Source organism: Ipomoea triloba, chromosome 11, assembly GCF_003576645.1.
Source record: "Ipomoea triloba cultivar NCNSP0323 chromosome 11, ASM357664v1".
Taxonomy (NCBI): Eukaryota; Viridiplantae; Streptophyta; class Magnoliopsida; order Solanales; family Convolvulaceae; genus Ipomoea; species Ipomoea triloba.
Genome location: NC_044926.1, coordinates 21,205,898 through 21,219,664, shown reverse-complemented (window position 1 = coordinate 21,219,664; position 13,767 = coordinate 21,205,898). Strand labels below are relative to the sequence as shown.

Below are 13,767 nucleotides of genomic sequence, written 5' to 3'. Positions count from 1 at the left end.
TTTTGAGTTGTATGCTGGTGGTAATGGTAGGGACCATCCACTTTCCAGCTGTATTGCTTTGCTTAGTTCTTTACTGTAGGTTGTGTGGAGTCTTTGTTTAATATACCTCGAAATGCTACAATGTAAACTACCATGTCCTTTGTTGTCTTTATTAGGTTGGGGACCACATATTGAATTAAAATTGGCTGCTTTGTCATGTTTGTTGGTTTATTTATATAATTTTTTGTTTACCTGACTTTTGTTTCAGACAAACAAAAAGGCTTAATTCCAGCATTTCAAATAGTTTTTCCAAATTCAAGCCATAGGTTTTGTGTTAGACACTTGTGTGCCAATATGAAGATAGCTGGTTTTCAAGGAAAAGCTATTAAAGATACATGGCAGAAACATGGTTTTTTTGGTGCAATGTTAGATACAAACAAACCAAATTGTGAAGGGGTATTTTTTTCCCAATTAATATATTCTATGTTTTTGCGCATTTTATGCATTTTCTTTGTCAAACACCAATTTCAATACAACATAAAGAATGACCAATGAATTAAAAACCATAATATAGTCAACATTGAACATACAAAATAGTAAACAATTACATATTGGTCATGGCAACCTATAAAGATCACTAGGTTGTCCACATTTCTTTGGCATCACATTACTCATTACTAGTCCTATTACTACTCCTATTGCTACCAATAACAATGATTTGAGCCATTTTCCATTACAATTTTTTTGGACCATTGCTCCTTCGTAATCTGGATGCTTTGAGCCTCTCAATTTCTTCCTCATTTCGGTTCACCTTCTTCAAGAATTCGGGAATAATCTTCTTTGAGCGTGAGCACATTGGAGGATCAAACCAAGCAAAAAATCCACACGAGTGCATTCGCTGTATACACGCAATTACTCCTTCAAAATTGGCAATGAGTAATCGCAAACCAAAACGAACAAAAAAAATTGGAAAACAAGCCATACGTGAATTACACTATAAACTACTCTGTGAACCTGCACAATTCCGAAAAAAAAAAACACAACAAAAAAAAAAAGCAAAACCAACAATTATAGCTAATTGCTTACATTGATACCAACACAATTCTAAAATCTTCATCCAGGATTCTCAGAACTCTATGAGGTTTGAATAGTTAACTCATTACCACAATTACAACGGAGAATAGGAATCACTTCTTCATGGATGAAGAGGTGAGACATTTTGTTAGCAAAGCATACAAATTTTTTTAGATCAATGAAGGGTTTATATTGCAAAGTATGAATATTTAAACTTAAAACCTTCGTCTTCTATTGAATTGATTGATGATTGGTAATTGTTCCATATATTAATTAAGCAGCTGTGAATCGTATAGATTGTGTAATCGTGTATCGTGTAAATGCAATAATAACAAACAATAAATACATAATAAATACATCTCTATAAAGAAGCAAGTCGTATGAACAGATATATTAGCCCAAAACGACGCCACTTTGTTTGGGCGGGAAAATGCTACAATCTGATTGACCATGTCGATATGGCTTTATTGTTTGGGTTGGCTAGATTTGATAAAATTATATTGTTTGGTTACATTCAAGATGTATATAGGGTTGAGTCCAAAAGGTATTTATTAGTGAAAAAATCATTCAGTTTTTATTTGTTGCTTCCTAAATTTTTAAAACTTAGGCTATGAATCTAGATATACATATCCTATGAGCAAAAACTCATTAGTTTTTTATGACACACATTTGACAGTAGATCGGAGCATATCAGAGCTAGAATCAGAGCATATCAGAGCTACAATCAGAGCGTATAAGAGCAATTGCGAATATTTATAAGTTGCAGCCTTGCAAATACTTACTTATTTCTTAAGTTCTTCATTGATGAAAAAAGTGATAATAATGTTCTGCTAAAATTGATTCCTCTAAGCTTGTATAGATTTTTCATTTGTTTTAAAGATTTTTTTTAAAGAATAGGTTTATGTTTTAACAAAACAAGCTAAAACTTGCATTTGAATAACCCCTGAATGACCCCTAAGGTTTTTTTTTTCTTTTTTTAGATGGCTTTTGTTGGGGTTGAAAATGTCTAGGTATGTTTTGTAGCAACTTTCATTTTTTTGTATATTTATATTATGATTTTTAAATTAATTAAAATATAATATTTGTAATTTTAGAAATATATTTTTTTCAAGTAGATTCAATTTTCACACACGACGCTACCAAGTATAAAACTCTTGTGAGTTCAAGATCAAGGACGTGGTGGTATATTGTGTATTTATTACCAATTCTTGATCATCCGTTTGTTTAGCCGTCAGACATCTGTTTACTCGGGACCAAATTAATAATTTCACTATAGTCAAATGACCATTTCTATCATCACAGCCACCATTTTCTCTTTTATTAAATCGAATAGTTAACTACCAAAATCGTCCATTGACTATAATGAAATTACAAATTTGGTCCCGAGTAAATGGATGTTTGACAGCTAAACAAGACAAAATTAGTTAAGATTTTAAAAGTTAAGCATTTAATTAGGCAACTAAATTGTCAAGAATCAAATTAGTAATTCCGTTATAGTCAATGGACCATTTCGATAATTAACTCCTCATTACTATATATAACGAGTATTTAAATAATAATAATAAAAAACACTTTCCATCATCTTATATGTACAAAATCTATTACTCCATTTATGAAGAATTAAATTTTTTTTTTAAAACTATGACGAATTAAATTTATTTCACTTGAATCTCAAGATTAATCCTTTTGAAAACACTAAAAGCAATGGATAACCTAAGCATAGAAAATAAATGTGGCTCCGATCCAATTAAGAATTCCAAAGAAAAAGAAAAGGAAAAAAAAAAAAAGAAATTCACTCAAATAAATAATAGCCACAAAAAAATTTGAATGCCCAATCATTTATGGGATCTTACAATATTATATGATAGAGATAGAGAAAACGTTAAGCTACCAATTAATAAGCTACAAGAGATTGCAATCTCCATTGTTGCTCTACTAGTAAAAATAAATTTAAGTGAGATGTGTCAACTCATTGTGAGAAACTCTATGGTGCCTGAAATAAATAAAGGATAATCTTGTCCTCTTCTATTGTATTCTGCAAAATGCACATGTAAATCACTAGCCCTTTGTAGTCCACAGGTTATTTTTGTTAGTTATATATTTCCATTTCTAAAATTTAATTAAACCTACCCTGCAAACCTACTTATTTTTGGCAATAAGTTGACTTATTTAAACAGTTGCCAAAGGCCTTGTGGTCAAGTGGCATAGCTGTGGCCTTCCTAAGTGAGAGGTCACAGGTTCGATCCCCAGTGGGGGTGTTGGCTCGTTGTGCTTCAGTAGGTTGAGAAAGTATGTATGAACAGATACTACATTGTAACAGAGTCAAAAATAAAAAATAGTTGTCCTTCGGGATCTTTTACGTTCCAATGGCTACAGATTTGTCACTAATGGCCATAAACTTACTAGTATGTTATTTTGTTCTTTTCTTTTTAATCACTTAATCCCAGGTTTTCTCGCCCAATTTTGCATGGGCTGTGCACACTTGGATTTGCTGTTAGGGCTATCATAAAATGTATTTGCAAAGGGGACCCAAACATGATAAAGAACATATCTGGCAGATTTTTATTACATGTGTATCCAGGTGAAACCTTAATGACAGAAATGTGGCTGGAAGGTTTAAGGTAGGTTACAAGAACTGTTTACGAAGCTAAGATTTATGTACATAAATATATTCGTGTATATACTCCTTAGTTCGAAAACCTAATCAGAGGAAAATATGCAGGGTTATATATCAGGTGAAGGTGAAAGAGCGTAAAAGGGCAGTGCTTTATGGTTTTGTAGATCTTCACCGTTTAAGTTCATCTCTGTGATCGGAGGTTCTGTTTTCTCCTCTATGAAATATGTTATATGTGTAACTGGAGGAGTTTGTTTCTCGTTACACAACACATAATGGTTTCACTAGATCTGCCTACACACAAGTAGACATTTTTGCCGTTAGTTCTATCATTCCACGTTTATTATCCCGAATAAGATACATCAGATCAAATGATGTTTTCAAAATGTTACGTTGCTCCCTATTATGCTAGCTTATGTGCATTAGTTATATTTTGAACCCAACCCAAGTATTCTTCCTCACTCAGTGTATTCCCTTAAGTTTTGCGTTGGTTTGTGCAACTTGTCAGATATATTGAGTCATTTGAGATTTCTCTGTTCTCCCTCCCGAGAGAGATAACCCCCCTTTCACCTAGATAAATTCATGGAATCATCCAAAATTTGGAGCGTGAAAAACAATGAGAACCTTTTGGGAGAAAATTCATATTACTTACTATTATATTCTATTATGGTTGGCTTGGTTGGACTAAAAAAACGAAGTATTCAGGCTCCGTTTAAAAAAAAAAGCCAATCGGTAATATATCGATGATTTTTACTTGTACCATAACTGATTCCTATATTTGGAAATTGAAATAGATCTTCTTTGTCAGGTACGGTAATTGAAGAGTTTTTGTAAGTGTGATTAGGAAAGAGAAAGTGGAAGAAGAAGGAAAAAAAAACAAATCAAATTTAAAAAACAATATATATATATATATATATATATATATATATATATATATATATAGGGGCTGGATCCAATGAGATCACCCAATAAGATGAGATCATGAGATCCCATCTTAGCCATCAATAAATTAAAAATGGATGGTTATGATTAATATTACAATAATATTTAAAATAGGCCAGAATAAAAATAAAAGGATATAGTTGTAACTTTCATCATAATCTGTAATAAAGGAAATTAATTTAACATAGTAGTCGGCATATATTAAGGACTCCTAATGATGGTAACCCAGTAAAAATTATTGTGTGATCTTTTTGTCTGAATATAACACAGAAGTCGAAAGAAAAGGTATTAAATTTCTCATAGGGAAGAGGAAACACCATGTCAAGCAGCAATACGGGTATGTATCTAAAATCATGGATGTGTAGAGTTTTCCTATGGGTAGTGGTGTGTGCGTCGTAGGGTCATGGTGTGTGCATGGGTATTGATAGTTGGTGATTGGGCCGGCACTATGTAGTGGTGTGTGCGTCGTTGTGTATTGGTGTGTGTGTCGTAGTGTATTGATGGGTAGTGGTGTGTGCGTCGTAGGGTCATGGTGTGTGCATGGGTATTGATAGTTGGTGATTGGGCCGGCACTGTGTAGTGGTGTGTGCGTCGTTGGGTAGTGGTGTGTGCGTCGTTGGGTATTGATAGTTGGTGGCAATAGTGGAATATATAACATAGGTTGAGTTGGTGTGTGCGCGATAGGTAGATGGGTGTGTTCATACTACTGGGTAGTTTATGGTTGTTTATGTGGATATTTAATGTGAAGTACATTACTTCATTTTTTCTGTCTCCATATTGATATTTTAATGTTTTATTTTGGTGTTTGGTTGGTAAGGGTTTAGGATTATTTTTTGGTGTGTGCATAGGACAGATAGTTTTTGCTTGGTTTTGAGATTATTTTATGCGAATTATATTATGCCAATTTTCATATTCGTTATGGATTTTTCAATGATTGATTTCGGTATTAGTTTGGTAAGGGTTTGCATTAATGTTTTAGCAGGTGGAGGGACGCCAATTTACAGCGTTGTATTATATTATTCATGCTGTCCTGGTGTGTGCGTGTGTGAGTAGTAGCATGTGCGTAACCTTGGCTTTTGTAATATAAAATTTATTTTCTGTTTTGGGGAGGGCTAATAGTGTATGTTTAAACCGAATTACCGTGCGTGCATTACTATGTAATTGTAATAAATACTTGAATTTAGGAGTACGCACTAATGTATATGGATTTGGGAGTTTGTGCATTTGCGATGTGGTTTGATGAGTTGGTGTGTGCGCTGTAGTTTGATGGTGTGTGCACACGACTGGCCGGTTTGTGCTTGTCCTCGATTTTATTTTACACTAATTACATTATGCCATTTTTCTGTCTCGTTATGGTTATTTCCAACACAAACTTACACCAGTTCAAATTTTTAATCTCATCAACATCCTCGAAATGATGAAAGACCAACTGGTTTGCATACCCGTTCTTCATCGTCCCACCCAACACACTAACAACACGAACGGCAAAATTGCGCTTAAACCAGACGTCCCCCTCCAAAAGAGATCTGACCTTAGTCGCAATCATAGCCAACGTGACATCATGCTTCACTTTGTTGAACTTAGACCTCCATTCCTTTAAGGTATCACTGACATCATCCTTTCGTCTCTTTGTAATAACAACACTTCCCCGCGGAAGACCCAATGTATAATGAACATCCTCCTCTCCTTTCGTCTCTTTGTAATAACAACACTTCCCCGCGGAAGACCCAATGTATAATGAACATCCTCCTCTGTAACTGGGACAACCAATCCGTTCTCCAGGCTCGAACACATGTTAGTCGGGTCAAAATTACTAATCAGCCACCTACACATAGACTTTGGAATACCTTCAACTTGAAAGTCCAATATATCTCCAAGTCCAAGCGCACGCACGACGTTCTTTTGACAAGCATTAAAGTGTTTAATTGGCGAGGCTAAATGCTTTGGGCTGCCACGGATCTTCAGTTCAGGGAACAACTGCACATCCTCACCACCAAGCCCACTATCAGAATCATCTTGCATCGGGTCTGGTTGGGCGCGAGTGGGCAAAACAACAGGGGGAGATTCAAAATTGTCCAAGGGCTGATTATCCAACATATCAGTTTGAATACCTTTATCAGTGTCCCCTATGAAGTGGCACACTTTTATTTAAAGCACACACACATTTATGAAAAAACAAAACTGTAGGTAATTGAACAACATGTATGTTGGGACGCACACAGGTATACCGTAAAGAGCACACACACACACTTATACCCTAACTAGGGGTGTAAACGAGCCGAGCCGAGCCCGAACTTAGAGGTGCTCGAGTTCGAGCTCGACTCGAAACATGAGAGCTCGAGCTCGGCTCGAGTTCGATCGAGCTCAAAAAATGAAGCTCGAGCTCGGCTCGTCTTATTTTTGAGCAGCTCGAGCTCGGCTCGATTGGCTCGACTGTTCGAACTCGAGCTCGAGCTCGAGCCGAATATCGACTCGTCATGGCTCGAGTTCGAGCTCGTGTTGGAGCTCGAATTTGACTTAATTAACTACATGCATGATGCATCAAATAATAATAATAATTTTTGTACTCATACATTACTAATAATACATCATAAGTCCAAACTGCATAGTTCAAAGTACTCAATAGTCCATACAAGCTGACAATTCCACATCAACTACAAGTCTTCATCGTACTTTCATGAGTTGGATAAAGGTAGATAAATTTCTTGGTACGATTTATCTTTCTGAAAAAAATAAAAGGTAAACAAGCTTGTAGTTAACTAGATATTTTTAAAAGACAATGTAGAAAAGTTATAGATTAAAAATAAACTTACTTTATTTTTGGTAACTCCGTGTATATGTCGAAGCCAATCACCCCCACAAAGTAAAGCTTGTACTGTTTCCGGTAACAATGATGCACGATAAGAATCAATTACCCTTGTTCCAGCACTAAACGTTGCTTCTGAAGCCACACTAGTAACAGGTATAGCTAAAATATCTGCCGCCATTCTTGACAGTATTGGATACTGCATTCTATTCATCTTCCACCAGTCCAAACAAGAAAAGTCACTAGGAAGCTCATTCTTTTTAAGACGCCCTTTTTCTAAATAGTCCACTAACTCTGATCTTTTAGGTTCTGCAGTCTCAACTTGTGCACAATATGCATCAAAATCATCCCAAGTATGTGTAGAACTTTGGTGGCTGACTTGGCTCTCAAAAGCCATTGAAGAACCTAGTGTAAAAGTTAAATTGTTAATATAAAATAATAAAATAAAAATAATTATTTGGTTGATTGTGCAAACTGCAAAGTACCTGCCGGACTTGTAAAAATTCCTTGGTTGATTGATTTAGCAACATACTCTTCATAAAGAGTATTAATGATCTCCTTCACTTTTGAAATATTTTCTGCAGCTTCCTTACTAGAATAAAGTCTAGGAAAACAAAATTCAACTGCAAGCATTTTTTTTGTTGGATCAAATACAGCACCTATAGCCATCAACAAATTACACTCACCCCAATATTTATCAAACTTCATCTTCATTATCAGAACCAAATTTCGAATAAAGGAATCTTCATCATCTACACGACCATCCAATGCTGATTTGATTTTTTGAACTTCCTGAAGAAATAAATTTGAAGTTGGGTACTCACAACCTGAAACAAGTAACAACATAAAACCAATTAGAAGAAACAAAGTTTTGTACTTAAAGAAGAATCAAATTAAAAGAAACAAACCTGAAATTACGTGAGTTGCTATCCAAAAAGCCTCTAATATTGAGCAAACTTTGCTAACATTATCCCAATCAGCTTCCGATGGACAACTGTCAAAGAATGGATCACGATCTTGTAGCATCTTAAAAGCTTCTTTGAACTTAAGTGCACAACTTAACATCTCAAAAGTCGAGTTCCATCTAGTCTTACAATCACGAATCAATTTTCTATCTTTCAATTGCAATTGTTGCACACAATCTGCAAATTGTATACGCCTAGCCTCTGATCGGTTCACATATTCCACACTATCTCTAACATCACTAATGATGTGTCGGATCTCTTCTAATCCATCTTGTACACACAAGTTCAAAATGTGCGCACAACAACGAACATGAAATAAACGTCCTCCACATACCAAACTTCTTGATCTTTGGAGTGTATCCTTCATATACCGAATAGCAGAATCATTACTTGAAGCATTATCAACTGTAATTGTAAAAACTTTCTTTTCAATGCCCCACTCTTTCATGCATTTGAATATGGCATCAGAAATCTGAAGACCTCCCCTCGGTGGTGGAATGTTGATGAAGCTTAAAACTCTCTTTTGCAATCTCCACGAAGAATCAATCCAATGGCCAGTGACAACCATGTACTCAATCTTTTGATTTTTTGATTTCCAACAATCTGTTGTCAAACTTACTTTACTAATGCATTCAAGACTGTTCTTCAACTTCTTATTTTCAAGCTCATAAACTTTCAAACAATCTGCCTTGCTTGTGTTTCTATTAATTTTTTTCCACTCGGGCATACCTCGTTTCATCATAATGTTGAATCCCACTTCTTCTAAAATGGTAAATGGATGTTCATGCATCATGATCCAATGAGTAGCAGACTCCCTCATTAATTCCATGTCAAACTTTCCAGGATGTAATGGAGGAATGGAAGATGAAACTCCCTCACTTGGCAAAAAATTTAACTTCATTTGTTGATCAATCATCTACAAAATCAATAATACAATTACTATTATTGATGCATAGAAAATTTAAGCTAAAGAAAATTTATGTAGTTACCTTCAAATTTGTCTTTCTTGTAACACATTTAGCTTGATGCCTCTTCAAGCTACTTGTGGTGCCCGATTTAGTTAATGTGAATTGTTGATGACAATGGTTACATTTTGCCTTCTTTATTCCATCTGGCTCAATAACTGTAAAATCATCCCACACACATGATGTCTTTTTTCTCTTGTTTGTTTGAAAATCTTGTTGGCTAACTGTTTCTTCATTTTGTTGTGTATCATGGTCATTGGAATGTAATCCTATTTTTTCAAATGCTCCAGCTTGTTCATTCACCTCAATATTTGTTTCAATATTTTCACCAACTGCATTACTTGAGGTGTATGTATTTTGAGGAATAGATGAATTTTCAGTGGACACGACTACTGAAAATAATAATAAAACTAATTAAGTTCACAACACCAAAACATAAGCCAAAGTCCAAACACTAATTAGTAATTACTACAAAGCAGCAAGCACAAGAATGTAAATTGGCTACTGAATCTCAAGACTCTGAATTTGACCATAATTTAGATGTACTCATCTCAAGGTTTATGAACCAAAGCAAACCTAGTCAATAATAAAGTATTAATGTTTAAATTTAATTGAATATTTGAATTAAATGTAAATATGTAATTAAAGTAGTATATTTATGTTTCCAAACACTAATCAATTTATGTTCCAAGAATGCAAGATAGCAGCACTTAACAGTTAACAGTAGTATATTTTTCTCCCAAAAAAAAAAAACAGTAGTATATTTCTTCTATCCAAAAACAAACACAACAGTATATTTCTTCTATAAAAAAACAGTAGTATATTTCTTCTATAAAAAAAAACAGTAATATATTTCTTCTATCCAAAAAAAAAAAAAACAGTATATTTCTTCTATAAAAAAACAGTAGTATATTTCTGTTCCAAGAATACAAGAATGTAACCTGTTGCAGCTGCGGGAAATGGCGGTGGGCGAGAGGCCGGTCGATCTCTGCTGCGGCGGCGGCCAAAGGCTGGTCGATCTCGGCTGCATCAGCGACGGAAGCGAGAGGTGGCTCGTGCTGCTGCTTCGTCTGCTGCCGTTCTATCGCGTCGTCTGCTGCCGTGAGGGATAAACGGGAAGTGGGAGGAATGGAGGTGGAGACCGGAACTGGAGAGGTGAGACTTGAGAGGTGAGAGGTGAGAGGAGAGGTATGCTGATGGTGAGTGGCGGCTTAAGCTTAAGCTTTTGATTTAGGGTTAACTGTACCTATGTCTTTACTCTTTATTATTATTATTATTATTATTATTATTATTATATAAAAATATGTGTGGCTCGCGAGCAGCTCGACGAGCCACGAGCCTAAAATATTTAGGCTCGAGCTCGACTCGATTATTTAACGAGCCGGCTCGAGCTCGGCTCGAGCTCGAAGTTGACCGAGTTCGAGCCGAGCTTTGACCGAGTAGCTCGCGAGCGGCTCGCGAGTGGCTCGACTCGTTTACACCCCTAACCCTAACACAGCACAAAGCCTAAGTACCGCACTCATAAGCTCACACACACTAATAAGCATGCACACACTCATAACCACACACACCCTAGATTTATTCTTCTCAATTTCTCAAAATTCAATCCAACTTTTGCCTCTTGTATAATCTGACTGCAATCTCAAAAAGTGTATAAATGTTATAAATTTAATTTTATTACGAAACAAACGTAAAGAGTTAAATCGGGCCAAGTGATAACGACACTTTAACAACGTTTGTTCTGTTTTTTAAAATTAAGAAAAAAAAAACAGTTCACTTTTATATTTTTGATGGATTAAATTATTCCATGTAGTCCGAAACAAATAACGGAAAGAGCATGCCACATGGACTCAAACTCACACGGAAGCACACACTTATACCCTAAACAGCACAGGCATAACTACACAAACCCACCAAGCTTATAGAACATGGTAAACAATATTCTAAAACCAAACCCAACCATAATGTAATAGTACAATGTAATTTGATTCAACTTCAAAAGCAACTGAGAATTGGCAAAACTATAAGAATAGCATTTGGAAATGATAATGAAAATTAAAAAGAGCATGCACATTGCAGTCCAACTCGTTAAAGAATAGTATTTAAAAATGTGAAATAAATCAAAAAGCATGCACGGTAGAGACCGACTAATAAGCACGCACACACTTATACCATAAACAGCACAAGCCTAAGTACCCTAAAGAATGGCCAAGTATGGTATAATGTAGAAAATTAAGAAGAAAATAGTGATAAAGAAAAATGGGACACTACTACTCATACGGGCGCACACAATTAAACCCTAAACACAACACAGGCACAAGTACACAAACCCCCCAAGCTTATAGAACATGGTAAACAGATTTCTAAACCCAACCCCAACCATAATGTAATAATACTATGTAATTTGATTCAATTTAAAAAGCAACTGAGAATTCGTAAAACTAAAAGAATAGCAATTGAAAATGATAATGACATAAAATAGCATGCACACAGGCCAAAATACGCACAAACAACAAGCTTACCCAACACGGTACACACTTTTATAAATCCAAAACCATCCATAATAGGCAAATCAATCAAAGAAGTGCGTTACTTGATTCAAGTTATGTTCATCAATGCATTAAGCTACGTATTAATACTATGTAATTAAGTAAGATAGCATGATTCAATTAAGTAAATACTACAACAGCAAACACACTAAACTAATTAATTATGAATTTAGAAACAAAACATAATTAACAGAATAACAGGGCTCATAGAGTTAAATATAAATGTGAGCAGAAAAGGTGGAAAGATGTTGGAGAACCTTAAACCAACTAATAAAAGACACATAAAGTCCTACACTGTATAAAGAGAAAAAGGCAAAGTTTGATTGCAAAACACAGAGCATGGGTTATGAAAGGATTCAGTTTATCATCCAGTGTCTCGATGAGCACAAGATAGTGGGGTTGGGGTGGGGAAAATCAAAATCCCCTTTTATCTCACAACCTTAGGATAAACTAATGGCAAACTCTAGGCAGGACTAGTCATCCATCTTCTGGTCTAACTACTGAATCCTGCGTCGTGGTGCATATTTATGTGGACAGAAAAAAAAAATAGAGAAGGTGCTTGCCTACTCATTTCATACTTTCATGTTGCAATTAGATGCGCAGGGAGAGCCTGTTTCAGCATCCATGAATCATAATTGGCATAGAAAGGAAAGTCGTCCACCTCCAAACTGGATATGCTTCTTTTGAAATACACATCACACTGCTCAAAGGCTGGGAAATTGATTCATAGCCAGCTTCTTTATGAGGATGTTGATCTATACCAAAATACTAAAACAAGAGCACCTTGTTGAAATCTATTATAGCCAAAGTCTAAACCTATTAGGCCAGATAAACTAATCCTAGTGTTCAATATCCAAATACTACCATAAAAAAATTTAACAAAACCATCATTTGAACTCATCAACTGAAATTCAAGATCATTAATTATACGAACTCATTCCTAAAACCTCCCCAAGCAACTGCACAGACATAGAACAACGACTGCACAGACCCAATTACTATACTGGGTAAAATTACCACGCACATACCACTGTATTCAAACTCATGAAATATGAAATATCATCTCCCCCCATTTTGATTTGTATAAAACAATTACGAAATATGAACACCACTCACCGCCCCAAAAGATAGTAACCTGGAATACCAAACCACCGCCCCAATGCTAACCCTAACCAAAAAAACAAAAAGGAGATAAAGAAATAAACACCAAAAAAGTGAAACGGAATACCTTCAACACCATTAGAAGCATTCCTCCTCAGACGCTTCGACCTCCGAATAGAAGAGCCCGCCATGGAACTTCGAGCTTATGCCTATGTCGACAAGCGAGAGTGAAGAAGACGCGACCGCAAGGGATGGAGACCGGCGCCAAATCGTGAGAGGATAACACCTACGGAAATTGGATATCGCCAAAATGTGGGAGGATATCACCGGCGCCAAATCGTGGAATGGAGACCGGCGCAAAATCGTGGAAGACGCAATCGCAAAAGGAAAAAAATCGAGTAAAAAATGGGATTCACAAAACGTAATTATGCAAATAAGAATTAAAATTACCATAAAGCCCTCCCTGATCCCAAATCTGACCGAGAAACAATAATAAATAATAAATAATTAAAATAAAATCTGAACCGTGAAACAAAAACAATAAATGGTCGAGATGTAATCTCATGATCTCGTCTAAATAGGATGATCTCACTGGATCCAAATCCTATATATATATAATGTTGTCAAGCGCGCCTGATGCCCCGAGCGCGTGCAGCGCATGCGCCTGCAGCGGTGCTGCTATGCGCTAAACGCGCACAGCAAGCATTATATTTTATTTTTTACCGTACCAAAGCATTGTTCCAATATCCAAAGCTTGCAGATGAGCTTGGTC

General features: G+C 35.7%; 2 protein-coding genes and 1 long non-coding RNA gene across 3 annotated transcripts; 1 reads left to right on the top strand and 2 right to left on the bottom strand.

Annotated features, from left to right (window-relative positions):
* Window positions 1–3,472: 3,472 nt before the first annotated feature.
* On the top strand, window positions 3,473–4,078 carry LOC115997583. The gene is made up of 2 exons (XR_004093754.1): window positions 3,473–3,674; window positions 3,776–4,078. It is a non-coding gene; the product is annotated as an uncharacterized LOC115997583 (long non-coding RNA).
* Window positions 4,079–7,155: 3,077 nt separating this feature from the next.
* Window positions 7,156–9,023, bottom strand: LOC115997388 (zinc finger BED domain-containing protein RICESLEEPER 2-like). Its single transcript, XM_031236932.1, has 4 exons — window positions 8,324–9,023; window positions 7,901–8,242; window positions 7,423–7,820; window positions 7,156–7,332 (listed from the first exon to the last, which is right to left on the bottom strand). The coding sequence occupies exons 1-4, from the start codon at window positions 8,946–8,948 to the stop codon at window positions 7,285–7,287; spliced, it is 1,413 nt and encodes a 470-aa protein (XP_031092792.1). The 5' UTR covers window positions 8,949–9,023; the 3' UTR covers window positions 7,156–7,284.
* On the bottom strand, window positions 8,953–13,186 carry LOC115996084 (zinc finger BED domain-containing protein RICESLEEPER 4-like). Its single transcript, XM_031235225.1, has 4 exons — window positions 13,123–13,186; window positions 9,370–9,737; window positions 9,031–9,296; window positions 8,953–8,983 (listed from the first exon to the last, which is right to left on the bottom strand). Exons 1-4 carry the CDS (start codon window positions 13,184–13,186, stop codon window positions 8,953–8,955), a joined length of 729 nt encoding a protein of 242 aa, XP_031091085.1.
* Between the last annotated feature and the right edge of the window lie 581 nt (window positions 13,187–13,767).